This window comes from Suhomyces tanzawaensis (assembly GCF_001661415.1).
Source record: "Suhomyces tanzawaensis NRRL Y-17324 unplaced genomic scaffold CANTAscaffold_3, whole genome shotgun sequence".
Lineage (NCBI taxonomy): Eukaryota > Fungi > Ascomycota > Pichiomycetes > Serinales > Debaryomycetaceae > Suhomyces > Suhomyces tanzawaensis.
This window is the reverse complement of record NW_017963638.1, coordinates 497,728-515,269: the sequence shown is the minus strand read 5'-3', so window position 1 is coordinate 515,269 and position 17,542 is coordinate 497,728. Positions and strand designations below refer to the sequence as shown.

The following is a 17,542-nucleotide window of genomic DNA, read 5'->3' as shown; positions in this document are numbered from 1 at the left end:
ATATAAAGAGACTAGCGGCTGCTCCAACTGAAGCCCCGATAAGCCCCGGCCTTCTTTTCCAACAGCCGGCTGGGAATTATAGCCTTTCCAGCTTATCACCCGTCTCATCCCCAATTGTGCCCGCAGCATCATTACATAAGCACAAACAATTCCAGAAATACACAGATCGAGTAGAACCACCGAATAGCTCATTCTTAGTTCAATTGCACCTCCCATTGGATACACCCAGCCTCTCACCCGAGTGGCATTAACCTTTGGAATTTACCTACAGGGTCGTTAGTCTGAATTTTAGCCGTGAGGTTCGAACGCATTTAGTCAGATCTACGGAGTGGTAAATAACCGCTGAGCTGATTTTACAAGAAACTGTATACGGATATCCTGCCTGATTGAGAGCATAAACAACTTCAAATATATTCATTTCTTAGGTAGTCATGACTTTTCTATTCAAACGGAACCCGAAAAACCCCCCCGAACTCATCAAAGCCTTGAATGAGCAAGTACTGAAACTTGACTACAACAGTGATAGTAACAAGAAGTATCAAGACGAATGCTCACGGTTCTTGAAACAGGTCAAGGTTATACTACACGGAGATGATGAGAACGAACCCCAACCGGATCAAATCTCACAATTGGCGTTGGAAATATACTCTACCGATTGCCTTTACAATCTTATGGTCAATTTGAAAAAACTTGATTTCGACTCGAGGAAAGATGTGGTCATATTGTTTCTGACACTATTGCGACGACAAATAGGGAGTAAGTCTCCCACCGTTGAATACATCCTAAATCAGAAACCGGAGATTCTAGGGCTATTGATTAGGGGCCCAGAATCGTCGGAAATAGGCTTGATTTGTGGCCAAATCTTGAGAGATTGTATCAAATTTGAATCAATCAATAAGTTTGTTTTGCATTCCAGTTTATTCTGGAACTTCTTCAAATATGTACAGATTTCGATTTTCGAAATAGCTACGGACGCATTCATAACATTGCATGATCTATTGACTAACCACAAAAAGTTGGTAAGCGAGTTTTTGGCAAGAAATTATGATAATTTCACTTCCAGCATAAACAAATTGATTCAGTCAAACAATTATGTTACCAAGAGACAAAGTGTCAAGTTGCTATCGGAGTTGGTTTTACGAAGACAAAACCAAGCATTTTTAAACCAATACTTTGATGACACCAACAACTTGAAATTGATGATGATTCTCTTGAGTGATAAGCTGAAGAATTTGCAAATCGAAGCCTTCCACATCTTCAAGTTTTTTGTTGCCAAACCTAAGAAGTCGCAAAAGGTGTTGGATGTGCTCATCAAGAATAAGAAAAACTTCATAGCGTTCTTTGATACGTTTGATATTCAAAGCGACTCCACCACGATTGACGAAAGAGACTACGTCTTGGGCGAAATCATGAAGTTGCCTGATATCGTGAGATCTGAATAAATATTCCACAAGTCTAAGTATATAGTATATAGTATATAGAATCTACAGCTGATCATTTGGCGACTCTAGACCAGTCCTTGTAGGAGGTTTCACCGTATTGGATCTGTCTGATCCACTCAGCAACCTGGGCAGTCAATTCACCGGAGTTTCCTGCCGCCACAGGCACTGCGATGTCTTCACCCTTCCATCCGATTCTATCAATGGGCGAAACAACAGCAGCAGTACCAGCACCAAAAGCTTCCACCAATTGGCCCTTGGCCGCTCTTTCCTTGACCTCGCCAATGGTGAACTTTCTTTCGCTGATGATCCATTCGTCGGCTGGCAATCTTTCTCTGGCCAACTGTAACACACTGTCTCTGGTGACACCTTCCAAGATGGTTCCGTCCAATGGAGCAGTGGCCAATTCCTTCTTGCCGTCTTCGTTTTGGAACACAAAGAATGCGTTCATGGTGCCCACTTCAGTGATGTAGCCTTCTTCGCCAAACAACCACAAGTTCTGCTGGTAGCCTCTGGAGGCCGCCTGGGTTTGCGGCTGGATACAAGGAGCATAGTTTGCACCCAACTTCTTGTTTCCAACACCACCGGGCCAGGCTCTAACCGCATAGTCGGTGGCTTCCAAGGCCACTGGCTTGAAGCCAGTGGAGTAGTAGGGACCAACTGGCGATGCTATGACGAAGATCAACGCCTTGTCGGGAGTTCCCACACCCAAGCCTACCGAGGTACCGATCATGGTGGGTCTCAAGTACAACGAGTAGCCAGCACCTTCAGGCACGAATGCCTGGTCCAACACGAGGAACTTGTCGATGACCTTCATCAACTCCTCACCATCGAAGTTGGGGAGGGCGATTCTCTCGGCCGACTGGTTCATTCTCAACATGTTCTTGTCGCTTCTGAACGTTCTGATGTTGCCGTTGGAGTCCTTGTAGGCCTTCAAGCCTTCGAACAACTCGAACCCGTAGTGGAACACAATGGTGGCTGGATCAAGACTGAGGTTCTTGTAAGGCGAGATTCTGGGGGCGGCCCACCCCTTCTTGGCGTCCCACTCGATCTCCACCATGTGGTCTGTGAACGACTGTCCAAATACCAACTGGTCTTTAGGAAGCTTGGCTATGGGGCTGGTGGTTTTCTCGATGATGGTTTTGGAAGCGTCCAACCTGGCGAGCCCAGACAGGTATCTGACCTGGGGGTATCTCAAGGGTCTTGAAGCTAGTATTCTCTGCAACGACTTCATGTTGTTTCCTACTGCAATACTCTAGTGCAACAAAGAAATGTCAACGATGAACTTTGAGTCGCCGGAACAGGCTGCACTATAAAACAGGGCGCACCAGTAGCGGAAAATGAGTCAGTGACAGGTTTGGAAACATTACAGACAAAGCCGTGTCGAAGGAGAGACGCCACGTCGTAGGGCTGCTGCAAGCGAAGCCACTAATCGGTGTTTTACGTGCTAGAATGAGTCAATAACGGTTTGGTGGAGGTGATCTGGTGACGGATGTGTCAATCCATTACTCATTGGGCCAACGCCCGCACGAGCGTTAGCGAGGCGGATTTAGGTTTCTAGAACGAAATATTTCCATCCTTTCAGAAGGGACTGATGGAATCAAATATTTCCGGTACCTGTCACTGCAGCTACTCCAGATTTGCGGTACAAGCTGTGAGGGGTGGGTGTGTATTCACGGTACAAATCCTCGTCTGAGGGACTACTAGCATGTGGTATGAGTCTAGATTATTACTCGAATTAAGTATAATTGGACTGGGTATTTGGACCAAGTCCTATATTCTATTATAATATGCTCTGTTAATCAGTCTTGTCTGGTCTCCTATAATTCTATTATAGTATGCTCTATTCTGTGGTCTCTTTTTCTGTTAAAATATGCTCTGTGGATCAGGCTTGTTCGTTTAACCTTCCACGACTATAATCCTCTTGCGTTTACCCAGTACTTCCATCCTAATCGCCATACCACACCATTAAGTTTTCTATCACTTCTCCTTGTAGTATGACTCTTCCGTTGCTGCTGATGGATGCCACTGGATTCTTTCCCTGGACTTCAAATGGTAAAGTCCACACAATAGAACCAGGATATACACTAACCCCGTTAAGTTTATTGATTCTCAATGCCGATTCCTCTTGCTGGTTATTGTACCGTTCAGTCACTGCACACTCACCGGTTGTCCCATACTTCTCAAGATACAACGACTCGATATAGTCTTGTTGTAAGAGTTCGTTGTCTGAATCCACTTTTCCGACGTTGAGCCTCTCAAATGTCACTTTTAACGATTGCAATTCAGGAACCCACAAATCTTTTTCAAGCAAGAGTAGATCGCTATCGTTCCGGGAAACACTCTCGTTGTAAACTAATTTGGAGACCTCAACTTGGGTGATTCCGCTGATATCTCCAATCATGACCGTAAACTCTTCGCTGGTCTTCGGTCTAGGACACTGCAAAAAATGTTCCCTTTCGTCTTTATTAGAAAACATGGTATACTTGTCATAAAATGACTTTGTTAACTCAACGTAGCTCCCATCTAAACTGGAATTTGAAAGGTAGTGAGGCTTTTTGAGTGACTTTTCATAGCTGTAATCTGATTCAAACAAGTAGTCCCAAGCATAATATCCAGAGATCATAAAGCTGTTCTTGGAATCAATCAATTTTTGAAATGGATTGATTTCACAGGTGTCAAACTTTTGCTGGAAGGGATCAATTTTTTTGATGTAGTTCTGGCTCTGAGGAAGGGCAAAATCTGCAACCAAAGGCAATGAAATGTTTCTATAAAATGATTTGTCATCCGAGTCTAAAAGATTTAAATTGTGTCTCTGGACTTTCGAAAGCATCGAGCGAAATGGACGCTTTTTTACTTTGATAATATCCTCCTTAACAAGCTCCTTTTGAGATTTTGATTTTAATCCTTTGTGATACCACAAAGGGTGTGCTTCTGTTGAAAATATCCAGTTCTTTCCATTCATGGATTTTGAGTGCAAGAAATTCTCATCCTTTGTGTCAAACAAGAGGTACAAATATTTCAATGTCTCTCCCAAAACGAAGGTTTCCATTCTGTTTTGTCTTGCACCTGTTCTAATATCTTGAATACCACTGAACCCACATTTGGCTTTAAACTTAGTCTTATAAAGGTTAAGGATTCTTTCACCTACCTGCAAGTACATGGGGTCTCTGGTTGCACGGTACAAATAATAAGTGGACTCGATAAACTCGGGTCTCAATGGGTACCACTCTAGTCTGATTGAATCGTTAGAAGTGACATTGATATTATCGCCATGGGTGTAAACCCATCTCTCTGGAATCAGTTCAAAGTAATTCCAAATCTTGAGATATACGATATGTGTTTTAATTGCATCCGTGACCTGTCCAGTCAAGACTTGCAAACCCGCCCAGAACGCACCCAACGAGTCAATCCAATCGCTGAAGACAATCCCATCGTTAATGCCCACGTTTGAAAAGATCATGGACCCATCTCTATAGCCTCCGCCTTGAGCCAGGTGAATCAACAATGCCTTGTAAGAAGTTTTGAATACCGACCACATGTAGTCGTCGTCGAAAATAATGGCAGCCTTTGCGGAATATTCGTAAAACGAATCGATCGATGCACCTATCCCAGTCAATGCATCCTTCCACAGATTCGATAGTGGATCAATAGTCATCGGCAATAAATTGAGGGCCAGCTTGGAGGACCAAAGCTTCCAGAAGGTTAATTGAGAGTAGTACTCGAACTGGGGATCTCCAGTCAATTTGGACAATAGCGTAAACTCCAACACCGGTGTTGTTGCTCCTGCTGTGCATGCATCTTTCTGTAGTTTTGAAGGTACGCCCTTAATTCCCCTTGCTAGGTTTACTCTTGGTACTGGCACATGAGTCGAGGTCTTGTAGGTAGGAATGAGACGTTTTCCTAGGTCGTGGGCTAAGTCTAGCAAGAATCCGTCATAATCCTTCGACAATTGGTGGAATCTGCCGTTGTGATGAGAAGCATGAGGTGTATCGGATAGCAACAAATGTGCACTCAATAATCCGCCTAGTGATCTGATCGACAGCTCGAACACCTGGACGACGGTATCCTGTTCGAATAGATCCATATTGCTCTTCAAGTAGGTAAGCATGTCCTCCAACTCGTCCCATTGCTCAAGGATGATGAGCGAGTCAAGATTGTCCAAGACTGTCAGCGATACGTTTCCCATTGCATCGTTGCGGATAGTATTGTCCACGTCATTATAGTCTGGACCGTAGCTTTCACAAGTGAGAGGCCTGACCTCGTCTGCTGGAAAACCGTGCTGTATGTAGGCGTTCCATCCGAACTTGAAAAGTTCCTTTGTCTCATTTTGGAGGTAATGTATGTGATCTGGCGTGAAAGAGGAGTTGAACTGATGGCATGTGACTGAAGGTAGGATGAGCCATGTTAGCGCCAACCAGTATAGTCGGTGAAGCATGGGCACCGTATGATATCTATGTAAATATACCTTAAGAGTGGTTCTTTCTAAAACTGGTCTAGTCTTCGGAGCACCATATCTGGTATCTATGTCGCATGATTCCAATGTCGGTCAGGACGACATTTTGCAATCACCAATCTAGTCTAGAGGTAGGTCATGTAATAAGCTCGCGTGACACAGGACAGTATCCGTCTCGGCAAGGTTTAGCACCTCCTCCGTCGTGTCGATGTGTATCCATAGGCATTACTGACTACAGTCCCTCGCAGAACCTACAATGATGCTCTATAACATATTCTATAATGTCAAATGTCCAATAAATATATCACTTGCCGAAGATCCTGTTCACTTGTGTCACAATTTTACCCGTACCAAACCACAAGGTAATCAAAATAAGAAACACATTGAAGACGATCAATAACATCCCACTCAACATGAATCGTGGGGCAAAGATTTTCCATACCATCAAGTGTCTTCTGAAATGAGCAGCAAAAATTAACGAGGATAAACTGGTAAAGATCTGGTAAGTAATAAGGGTGGTAACGTTGGTCACAATCTGTGATAAAACTGTTATGGGTTTGGATGATGGTGCAATTTTCCACAAAGTGATCAAGGGGATTGCCAAACAGATAATGAAGAAGGATCCAAAGGTGTTGAGAACGATGTTAATATGAGTGAAGGGGAACACAATGCTTTCAGTTGTCATGAAACCAATTTCCCACTGAATTGAAGGAATGGTAGCCTGGTGCCCAGTACTAAAGAAATGTTGGTATCCCAATAATCCAAACACAACTGGAGCAATTAAATTCTTGCGGATGTCCAATGCATCAAATAATTCCAAAAGTGAAAGAATTTGAACAATAAGAATGTTGAGTGATATAACTCCAATTGGTTTGGTCACTAACATGATTGCAATCGCAAAATTGAGTACCAAGAGGAAATAAGACGACCCGTAGACATTGCCATAGCCCAAAATAGTCGCAGTCTTCTGCGGTTGGCTTGGGTTCTCAGAGTCTTGTGAAACCTCTTCTTTAATATCAAGTTTAACACACAAGGGGCCCCTGGACCAGCTGAAATTGGCAAGGATCAAAGAAATAAATAAAACTAATCTTGCAATTGCCAATTTCAAAGATTTTAATAAAGGTTCACTAAGATTAAAGTTAGATGCGAGGAAATACTCACTATTCTGAACGTACTCGACAGTCCAGTAGATTGCATTCATAAACATCAAGAACTTGACTCCCGTACCTATCCATAATGGAGCGGCAGAATGGTATGAATCCGAAAGTTCGTAAAATGATTTTACGATGGTGGGCAAAGTATAGGAACTCACATGAAGTAAAACGATGGACCACCAACTGCTCTTAAATGTGGGCTCGCAGTATGGTCTCTGTTCTTCTCTGCAAAGCGTGATACTAGATGCAACTCTTGAAAGCACTGTGAAAGTAATGGCATGCAGAATGCATAAAATTCTTTGAGTCCTTGGTAAGGAGGTATTTACCAATGATCCGAATATACAACAGAAACCAAAAGTGATGATCAAAAACAGAACCATTTGATCTTCCCAGACAACATAGGAGTTTGAGGCAAATATCAAACAATGAAGACTTACAAATATCAACCCAAGGAACGACCATGAGTTAAAGTTGTAAATGAAAAAATCACGGACTTGGTGCCACAACCAATTAAGGCTGAAGCGATCCATTATGGGTGCCCAGAAGCCGATGATTATTCCCAACGAAGCACCTAATCCTAAACATCTTTTCAAATTGAAGTCGGTCGGTTTTAACACAACAAACATGGAAAAACTTAACACCAAGCCTAATAATGACATCGCAATCACCGATCCGATGAACTCAAAGGACATAGTCAGTACCCTAACAGAGGGAATTGATCTAGCATAGGTTAATGTGAATGTAAGCGATAAGAAAATGATAATGATCCCGAAAGAGATCATCTTGAGATCAAATCTGGCCCACAACCTCTTGCATTCTTCCAAACTCTCATACTGATAGTCTTTTGCCGATTGAATTAGATGTTCCCATTGCTTTTTGTTTTCTGAATTCACAGAATAATCCAGCATGAAAAGTCTGTATTTCTCGTTAATAATTGGAGACAAGTTTGGTGTCGCATCACGGAAACTTTGGATTTGTTGTGCTGCTTTAAATATAACTTGATTGAGCTCGTGATCATTTGAAAAGGCCTCGTCTATCGGGAAACCTAAGTTATTATATGGAATTGGCAATCCAAGCAACAAAGAAATAGTTGAAACTAAATCGATTTGATTCACTGATCTATAGTTTTTACCAAGCTCTGAGACATTGTAGTGATCATTGGACTTTTTGTTGAAACGTTTGTTCTTGGAGTACAAGAATAAAGTAGACTCTAATTCATCAAGGGAATCACCACCATGGTTTCCGGTTGAATCCATTCCATGGTCGCCCATTACTATGAGCAAAGTTTTATCATCTATCTGCTTGATTGTATCTTCGATGACTTGATTCATTTGATTAAGTTTCTCTTTCATGGAGAAGTGTCTGGGTCCATATCTATGGCCAACATGATCGACCCCTAAAAAGTGGCCAATCAACACATCCCACTGAGTGCGGTTCTCCTTTTGAATCAATGGGAATAAATGCTCGATAACACCATTATCCACGGTGTCCAAGTCCCACACGTTTAATGAAGGATAAGGGAAGTTCAACTCTGGATTGACGTACTCGTTAAATAATGCGTACCATGTATCGTCGCCCATGAATGCTATGCTTTGATTTCTTCTATGCAACTGTAAAAGCCAATTATCTTCATCAATGGCATCACCGTCAAAGTTAGACCCTGCGTCTATAAATGTGGGCAACGAGCCGGTTGTTAACCCCTTCAATCTTTGCAAAGTGGTGGTTGGAGGGTCTGCCATGAACTTGAGCAAAACCGCGTTGTCCTTCTGGGCTAGCTTGTGCAATATCGGAAAGTTGTTGTGGTAGTATTCTTCCGACCCTTCCACGGGAATGGCAAAGTCGAATCTCAACGCATCAATAACCAACACCACCGCCTTTTCGAAACGGGCTGGATGACACGTGTTTAGCTGGTCATTGGTGCATTCCGAGATGTTTGGTAAAACCTGTCTTGAAAGCAAGAATCCTTGTGTAAAAAACCCTATTCCTATGAATTGCACAATCGCCAAAAACACTAGCACAATAAGGTATCCGATGAAGGTAAACTTCAACTTTTGCTTCCTTATTCTAGTTCGAGCGAGCTGCTGGCTTTGCTGTTGCTGCTTGAGTATTCGTTGTCTGGCGGGAGAGCCGATCAACTCCGGTTGATGTGATTGATCCATGGAGCTTGGTTGGATGTGGGTGGGTGATGTTGGTGTGTGTGCACCAAGAGCTGCCTGTTCAAAGATCCGAAGGAAAATACCCCAATAAATGCTCGAGGCTGTTGTTTACTGATTTAACTTATAACAGGCTTGCCCATCAGCCAATGAACTCACTACTGTTGGCATGATTTGACGTCTGTTTTTATCGCGTCTGCCACCGGCACATGGACGGTCACGTGCGCGGACAAGCTACCGTGGTGGACAGGGTCCGTTTATTACATATAATACATCACTCCATACTATGGTCAATCTGACTCAAAAAGTCCTGGTCAAAGGCTGAGCCCCCCATCATGTCGTCATTACCGTCGAAATTTATCAAGTCGCCCATATCGTCCTCCACCATCGCCTGGCCTTGGTCCAACTCCTGGTCATCGCCTTTGAACAAGTCGTTCATATCGTCGTCGATGGGGTTGCGGGCGTCGTGGTTGACCGCGTGCATATTTGGCTGTGGAATATTCATATTCTGGGGGTTTGGATGGGCCTTGAGAGGCCCCGTTCCATCGTGGTTCCCGTTCTTGACCATCGACATATTGAAATCCTGGCCATTGGCATTGAAATTCATAGCTGGGCCCTGGTCAAACTGGTTCATGAAGCCCCCATTGAAATGATTAGGCGCATTGGCATTCATGTGCTGATGCATGTTGGGATGGCCTTGTATTTGACCATTCATCGACATCTGGGCATTTCCCGCATTGGGCATGTTGATAAAAGTGTTGATTGACTTTGGATTGTAGTTCTCTGGGGCTGAATCAACCTCCTGGCTTGATATTTTCTTGATCTCTACCGAGTATTTTTTGATATTAGGGGTAAGATCGTATTTCCTATGGAATTTTTGTTGATACTCAAGGAGGGTCTTGTTGAGCTCGGACTCGAGTTCCTGTAACGACTCCTTGTCATTCAAGCGAGATTGGATATCATTTAACTTATCTGTCTGTTCTCGCTGGTAGATGTATTCTGGGGAATTGGGTATGTATTTGACAAACTGGGGGTCATCTTCACTTTTCAATCTTTCAAGCTCTTCCAACAACTTCCTTTCCTTATACTTCATGAATCCGCTGTCTCCAAAATAAATGTCTTCTGGGTTCAGTTTGTCGTAGTCTTCCGAACTGGTAGCATTCAAGGTTTGAAACAAGCCAGGAGGAATGATTTTGGATGTGTGCACAAGCTTGGATGTCACATTCTCCATGTATTCCTGGTTAGTTATAAATCTGTTCAACGCATCTGTCCTGAACGATATCAAATCGGCATCATCATGAAGCTGAACTCCTGGCTCTTCTTTCATCCTCGTATGTTGCGCTTGTTGCTGTGCCTGTTGCTGCGCACGCGCATGGGCCTGTGCCTGGGCTTGAGCTTGCTGTTGTGCTTGTAGTTGAGCTTGGACATGGGCTGGTGCTGGAGTATGAGAGTGTGAATGAGATTGCGATTGGGATTGTGTTTGCTGAGTTCGCTTATTGGTACGACCCTTGGGCCTTCCTGGATGAGCCATTTTGGTTTAATGAGTCACTTTGCGGGGGGAGTCTTTGGGCACTGTTGATGGCTTGGGTCTATATGTTGGTCTATCTCGTACAGCTACGCCGTGTTCTCCTAATAAACAGCGACTAACGTGTTTTGGTAAGTACAAAAAACTGGACGCGCGCACGACTTGACATAAAGAATCAATTAGTATATAAGGTAAGTAAATAAACTCTAAGAAATAAAGGTAGATAAGATAGATATTCTTGCCTGTAATATGGAAAAGTAATACAATACTTAAATAAATGAAATTAAAACAAGGAGCCTTGCTCTAGTCTTTCAGCACCGGTAAACCGATCGTATCTCGTAAACCACGGATGAACCACTATAAGTCAAACCTTCCATTAACAAACTCTTCGTCATCCATATGATGATCCTCGTCTGTTTCCATTTCATCTTCTTCGTCGATTTGGTCATCATCTATAACATCCTCATCCGGTGGTAAGTTGGGGTTTCCTGGAATAAATGAGCCAGGGTTTTTGAAGGTATTCATTCTGTGAGACTTACCAAAGTGATCTTCCATGGCAGAGTCATCCACATATGTGAATCCCTTAAAGTTAGCTTGGATTCCTGGAGACAAAGGGGTCGATGCCATTTCCATTTGCTTCTTCAACACCGAAGTAGACTCAGAGGTGAACTCGGGATCGAAATTAGAGGTATCGGTTTCGGAAGTCAAGTGTGGCTTGAATGGAGGAGGAATGCTCTTGGCTTTCAATAAGTTCCAATCAATGTCACTGAAAAATGGGTGAGCTCTCAATTCCCTTGCATCATTTGTGGCCCCTAGTCTATGCTTTGGGTTTCTGTTCAACAAACCCTTCACGAAAGATCTACCTTCGGGACTCAATACCTCCTTTGGAAATCTGACCTTGCCAAAGGCGATGTTTTTGTACATCTGTTGAGTATTGTCAGCGTAGAATGGCGACCAGCCACAACACATCTCAAAAATGAGCACACCCAACGACCAGAAATCAACCATCTTGGTATATCCAGATTCATCAAGCAAAACTTCTGGGGCTAAGTATTCCGTGGTACCACAAAATGTGTTGGTTGTACCGTCATTGTTCAAGTTTGCCTTAGACAAACCGAAATCACAGAGAGCAATGTGACCATTAGCATCTAACAAGATGTTTTCTGGCTTCAAGTCACGATAGACAATATCGTTGTCGTGTAAGTGTTCCAAGGCCAAAACTAATTCTGCAATATAGAATTTGGCTCTGTCTTCGGCGAATCTTCCTTCCTTTTGTAAGTGCCAGAATAATTCACCTCCAGACATATAATCAGTAACCAAATACAAGTCCGTTGGTGTTTGGAAAGAGAACTTGAGACCAACAATGAACGGAGAGGCTGCTGCTGATGTACGAACCAAAATATTACGTTCCCCTATGGTGTGAGCAATTTCTTTCTTTTTGACAATGACTTTCTTGGAAAGCACCTTCATGGCATAAATTCTATCAGTGTCATTCTTCTTGACTTGGAAAACTTGACCGAAAGTACCCTTACCCAAAAGACGTAAGACCTCGAAATCATCCGGACCATACGATTTTTTGTTGTCCAACGAGGTATATTCCCAACTGATCTTAACAGCGCCCGAGGACACGCGTTCGCCAACAACCCTAGCCTTCAATGGCAACCACTCGCCCTGTGACTTCTTATTGGCAATGGTGGAAGGAAAGATTCTGGCGTGGCCCAAGAAGGAATCGTCTCTTGCGGCATCATAGACCGAAATATCTAACTCCGACTTGGAGCCCACCACATCGAAAAAGGCCTCGTGGTTGATGACGGGGTTGGAAGGCTCCGAATACAACTGGAGGTGCTGGGTCGACGATTGCCGCTGGTACATGGCAGGACGGTTGGAGTTCTTCATGGGAAGGGCACGAGACGCAGGATGGTTGGAGTTGTGCAAATGTGCGTTCAAGTTGCCGTTTAATGGGGGCTGTTGTTTGTGGCCATTGAATGGCGAGTTGGAGGGGGACTTGCCGTAGGAGCTGGGGGCGTTGGTGACAAACTCCGAGCTTTCAAACGTGCACACGATGTAAGGCTGGGCTGCATCCACGTCTCTGGTCTCCAAGATGGTCAACTTCAACTTGCCCTTGGGCTGGCTGTTGCGGGACTGGGTGTTGATGTTCTGGCCTGTCTCGTCGGTGGTGATGATGAGCGGCAGCTGGCCGTCGGAGGCGTACGCCTGGACGGGGTGGGCGGCTCCGAGGAACTGGGCTGGTGGTTGTGGCTGGTTCTGTGGCGGGTAGAACTTGTCGAACTGCTGGTGCTGCTTGTGGGCAAACTCGTTTGTTTTGAACGTCTGGTTCAAGAACGCCTCCAGGTTGGTGGAGGTGTTGGCGGTGGAGGTGGTGCCGTAGGCCATGGAATGGTCCGACACCGCCGTGGTGGGCGTGACATGGCCCAAGCCCTTGGGGAAGAACTTGTTTTGGTTGTCGATGTCATCTGCCAACGGGTACTGCTGTGAGTACTGGTCGTGGGAGGATGCTGGGACGAGCGGGTAGTCGGGAGAGGATGCAGAGAGGGAGGATGCAGAGGGAGGCGCCTGGGGGTGTGACTGGTGGTGGTGGTGGGAGGAGGGCGGCGCTTGCAGGCCCTGTGGTCGAGAGTGGCCAGGCTGGGGCGACGGGTCTCTGTTTTTGAAGCCTCCGAAACCAAAGATGGACTTAGCAAAGTCAGCCATGTCTATAGTGTATCAAATAAATAAGCGCTGGAGGGCTGGACGAGAAGGGAGGGCTGGAGGGCTGACTTGCCGAGCTGGGGAGGCACGAGGAGCGGGATGGGGCGGCAGTGGAGGTGCAAAAGTGGGTGGGTGGAGGAGGTGGTGGAGGGAGGCGATGCGAATAGATGGCGGTGGGAATCCGCTGGGAGACTGGGGGTGTCAGGAAGAAGAGTACGCGATGTAGATTAGGGATAATCTGTTCGCCTTTGAGATGATCTCGAAAACAGACAGAAAAAAGGTGAGGGATAAGCTGGGGGGTGAGGCTACCAGTAGGGCGAGCAGGATGAGGCTACAAGAAGGGAGGGGGGATCAGTGGCAGGGAGGGGGAGGGGCAGGAGTGGCAATTGCAGTGCCTGGTTCTCTTCCCGACACTGCCTGCTGACGTACTCTGCGTGGGTGTCCTTGTCTGTGGGTAGTGATTACTCAGGCATGCACTAAGCACTAATGTCTGGGCAGGGACTGGGCCAGACGGAGCAAGCCGGGAGCAAGCCCGAGGGGTCCGCCAAGGGCAATGCACCCAGGCCAGGTGCCGTCTACATCGCTACGCCATACACTCCCACACACACTCTGGACTCTTTCTAGCCACTCCCCACCCTCTCTCCCTCTCTACTCTCTACTACTGCAATGGTTATCTTTTTGTCTGCGCCAGCTATCGAGATCCAGATGCTTCAGACATTTTTGCCTGCGACATGCAGCCAGCCTCTGGCCCGTGCCTCATCGATGCCCTATATTAGCCACATCCGCCACTGTCACCGCTGCAGGTCCCACCAATGGGGAAACTCCAACGAGCACAACAGACACAAATGGCAGTGGGGTTTCCCGAGATGGACGTGCGTCCTCCTACCAGTGTCCGAGCGGAATCCACCACTGTTATCGCACCCATCACATGGCCTCTGTCATGTGATACTCCCGTCCTCCAGATGGGCCCACACCACCAGGCCACATGTCGCCAGCCTCTCCGTCAAACCTTAATGCCGCTTCGGGGCTGCCCACCACCTTCGTCCTCCCTCCACCACCTTCGTCCCCCACCCGCGTGGACCTCTCTTGTACACTCCCACCTTGTAGTTTCGCGTACTGCACACACTCTGGTGAAATTTTTCAACTCAATTGAAACCAACCACCCATATCACCACCTACAACCATGTTGCCCACAACCGTGTTTGGAGGCGTGGCATCCATGCTCTCGGCCACCAGAGCATCCCCCATGACCATAATAAGAGGGTTCTCCCTGTACGCCAACTTATGGCAAGAAACGCCCCGCAGAAAGCAAGACAAGTTCTACAAGATCCTCAAGTACGTCAAGCCCGTGGACACCACCGAATACAAGGCAGGCCAAGAAATCACCAAGGGCTTGAGCATCCCCTCCAAGCAGAAGCAGTATCCCGACTATGCATACGAAACCATGTTCTTCAAGAGACAGAACCGTGGGTTGTACGGAGGTCTCCAGAGAAAGCGTTCCAAGACCAGCTCGGAGTCCGGAAACAAGAACCTTCGTGTCCACTTGCCAAACATCCAAAAGGCCAAGTTGTGGTCGGAAACATTGAACCGTGCCATCCAGACCAAGGTGCTGACCAAGGTGTTGAAGACCATCACCAAAGAAGGTGGATTGGACAACTACTTGACCAAGGACAAGCCAGCCAGAGTCAAGACCATCGGATTGAAGGGATGGAGATTGCGTTACGAGGTGCTCAAGAAGCGTGAGTTCAATGAGTTGCCCAAGGTGGAGGATGCATCGGGAAACACGCGTCAAGTGTACTACATCCACTCTGATGGCAAGCAGATTACCGTCGGCAAGAACAAGCTCTTGAAGGAGCTCTACCCATTGGTCGTCAGAGACAGCTACACCCCCGTGTCTGCTAGTGAGTTCAGAAGAAACCACAGCTACTTGACCTCTGGTGAGTTGGTCGACAAGTTGGCCAGCTACAACTACGACTTTTCCGCCATCACTGTGTGATGTCCTCACAGGCCCATCGGAACCGTTTCTGCTGCATATATAAGCCTCTAGCCCATGTATATAGAATATAACTACAAGTTAACTATAGGCAAAAAGCAGTCACACCGACACGTGACACCGTATCTCGGTAGATGCACACAGGTCTTTGGTGCCGGCACGTTCTTCGCAGCGCCAAAGGCGCGCACGTGACCAGGTTCTCCGCCGCACGCACTGGCCCTGTGGATACTGTCCCATCGTACCAACCACCCAGGGAAAATTTTTCAGTGAGTATATATCTTTTCGGTTCTTTCTACTATCAACCAAATAGGAATAACATACATAATGGCTAGATCAGGTATGTAATAGCCAAGCTAATGAACGAATGAGTCCAGAAGACAAGATCCCCCGTGATGGATGGCCCCAATCTATACTTGAGAAACAGATAGTCCAAGAAACCACGAAAATTAGACAAGAAACGAATAACGCTTGCATAGTGGGAGAAGAGCTAGAATTTTCACGAGAAATCGACTTCGAGAAGAGCACCAAAGCATTCAGTATGGGAGGATGTTTCCCCGTCACAGTCTATCTAAAGGACCCTCAGCTCGACATTCAAGTACTAACATTCTAGGTATTGCTGTTGGATTAAACAAAGGTCACAAGACCGTTGCCAAGGAAGTCGCCCCAAAGATTTCTTACAGAAAGGGTGCTCTTTCCAAGAGAACCTCTTTCGTCAGAAGCATTGTCAAGGAAGTCGCTGGTCTTGCCCCATACGAAAGAAGATTGATTGAATTGATCAGAAACGCCGGTGAAAAGAGAGCTAAGAAGTTGGCCAAGAAGAGATTAGGTACCCACAAGAGAGCCTTGAGAAAGGTTGAAGAAATGAACCAAGTCATTGCTGAATCCAGAAGACACTAAACGTTCCGTCTGTTATTATAGCTTAATGTACATCACCATATAATCGAACTAGCGTAATTGGAGAAATCACTGCTTGTCTTCTCACCGAGTAGAGTGGACTAATGTATTCAAATATCACTGCTGCCCGTCATCGCAAAGCAGTGGACTAATGTAGTCAAATATTGCAGTGGAATGGCTATATCTATGCTGCTAACACAGCAATTTCTATTTCTCTGACTACTTCATCTGTAAAATATTGTCATCATTACTGATATACTAGTACCAGGATCCACTTCGTGGGCATCTCTCTGTTTATGCCATCGCGATTTCTATCTGATCCATTTGCTGATTGAGTGCCTGCATACATCTCATAAATTGACAAGAACGGACCAACACCTCTAATCCTCTAATCGCCCCAATGCTACTGTCTGCCATCAAACTCATCCGGACGTCTTCGGTCTTATGGAGATCTCAAGTCTCCATGGTCTCCTGGAGGCCCTTAAGCACTCAAACACACCCTCCTACGCATTTCTCGGACCCCCACTCCGTACCCCGGCCATATGGTGAGACACAACCACCCCAGGATTATAGTTACACTGCACCAATGGCAGCTCCTCTCACCGCACAGAACAACACCGCCAATGGCTCGGAATCCAAGCATCAGCAGTCGGATCGTGGAAGCAACATCAAGGAAATTACCAGCTTGATTGCCATGTACGTGCTCGCATACATTGCCATCGATAACTACACCACCCGCACCAAACTCGAGTCACTCAACAAGGAAACATCTGCAATCACCCAAAAGGCCCTCCAGGTCCAGCAGGCAAACTTCCTCAATGCCCGTAAGCAACGGGACCTCCAGATCGTGCAAGAACGCAGAGACCATGCTCGTCGCAGCTTCAAAATGAGTGTACACATCGCCATGTTGCGGAAGCAGCTCGTGGATCTAGGCGTAGACCCGTTAGAGATTGACGAGGCAGTCAAAGAGTTTGAACGCAGCGTCAAGGTCGACAATTCAATGAAGAATGTCAGTGGACAAACGTTGTGGATCGACGATTCTTCTCGTACGTATATGTTCCAACCCAGCCAGTTTCGCCACCATACTAACCCCTAGCCTTGAAGTCTTACATCCCTAGCGCACACGACTACGACAAGCGTGAAAAGAAAACCAGCATCGACGAGGACTCGTCCTAGCCAGGAGCAGTCACCGTACAACGCTAGTCTGACCCACCACCAT

At 45.9% G+C, this 17,542-nt stretch overlaps 9 protein-coding genes across 9 annotated transcripts; 4 read left to right on the top strand and 5 right to left on the bottom strand.

The window, feature by feature from the left end:
• Positions 1-431: 431 nt before the first annotated feature.
• HYM1 (Hym1p) lies at positions 432-1,442 on the top strand (the record flags this gene model as incomplete). The annotated part of the gene is made up of 1 exon (XM_020206656.1): positions 432-1,442. The coding sequence occupies one exon, from the start codon at positions 432-434 to the stop codon at positions 1,440-1,442; it is 1,011 nt and encodes a 336-aa protein (XP_020064913.1).
• Positions 1,443-1,494: 52 nt separating this feature from the next.
• BAT21 (branched-chain-amino-acid transaminase) lies at positions 1,495-2,673 on the bottom strand (the record flags this gene model as incomplete). Its single annotated transcript, XM_020210386.1, has 1 exon — positions 1,495-2,673. One exon carries the CDS (start codon positions 2,671-2,673, stop codon positions 1,495-1,497), a length of 1,179 nt encoding a protein of 392 aa, XP_020064912.1.
• A 714-nt stretch (positions 2,674-3,387) lies between these two features.
• On the bottom strand, positions 3,388-5,877 carry CANTADRAFT_21077 (alpha-1,2-mannosidase MNL1; the record flags this gene model as incomplete). Its single annotated transcript, XM_020206655.1, has 1 exon — positions 3,388-5,877. One exon carries the CDS (start codon positions 5,875-5,877, stop codon positions 3,388-3,390), a length of 2,490 nt encoding a protein of 829 aa, XP_020064911.1.
• Positions 5,878-6,199: 322 nt separating this feature from the next.
• Positions 6,200-9,208, bottom strand: GPI13 (mannose-ethanolamine phosphotransferase; the record flags this gene model as incomplete). Its single annotated transcript, XM_020206654.1, has 1 exon — positions 6,200-9,208. One exon carries the CDS (start codon positions 9,206-9,208, stop codon positions 6,200-6,202), a length of 3,009 nt encoding a protein of 1,002 aa, XP_020064910.1.
• A 268-nt stretch (positions 9,209-9,476) lies between these two features.
• On the bottom strand, positions 9,477-10,733 carry CANTADRAFT_89416 (uncharacterized protein; the record flags this gene model as incomplete). The annotated part of the gene is made up of 1 exon (XM_020211562.1): positions 9,477-10,733. The coding sequence occupies one exon, from the start codon at positions 10,731-10,733 to the stop codon at positions 9,477-9,479; it is 1,257 nt and encodes a 418-aa protein (XP_020064909.1).
• A 351-nt stretch (positions 10,734-11,084) lies between these two features.
• Positions 11,085-13,439, bottom strand: SCH9 (serine/threonine protein kinase; the record flags this gene model as incomplete). The annotated part of the gene is made up of 1 exon (XM_020206653.1): positions 11,085-13,439. The coding sequence occupies one exon, from the start codon at positions 13,437-13,439 to the stop codon at positions 11,085-11,087; it is 2,355 nt and encodes a 784-aa protein (XP_020064908.1).
• A 1,180-nt stretch (positions 13,440-14,619) lies between these two features.
• CANTADRAFT_89414 (mitochondrial 54S ribosomal protein bL28m) lies at positions 14,620-15,432 on the top strand (the record flags this gene model as incomplete). Its single annotated transcript, XM_020211561.1, has 1 exon — positions 14,620-15,432. The coding sequence occupies one exon, from the start codon at positions 14,620-14,622 to the stop codon at positions 15,430-15,432; it is 813 nt and encodes a 270-aa protein (XP_020064907.1).
• Positions 15,433-15,753: 321 nt separating this feature from the next.
• Positions 15,754-16,326, top strand: RPL39 (60S ribosomal protein eL36; the record flags this gene model as incomplete). The annotated part of the gene is made up of 2 exons (XM_020211980.1): positions 15,754-15,766; positions 16,040-16,326. 2 exons carry the CDS (start codon positions 15,754-15,756, stop codon positions 16,324-16,326), a joined length of 300 nt encoding a protein of 99 aa, XP_020064906.1.
• A 460-nt stretch (positions 16,327-16,786) lies between these two features.
• Positions 16,787-17,419, top strand: CANTADRAFT_49866 (uncharacterized protein; the record flags this gene model as incomplete). Its single annotated transcript, XM_020209763.1, has 1 exon — positions 16,787-17,419. One exon carries the CDS (start codon positions 16,787-16,789, stop codon positions 17,417-17,419), a length of 633 nt encoding a protein of 210 aa, XP_020064905.1.
• Positions 17,420-17,542: the final 123 nt, after the last annotated feature.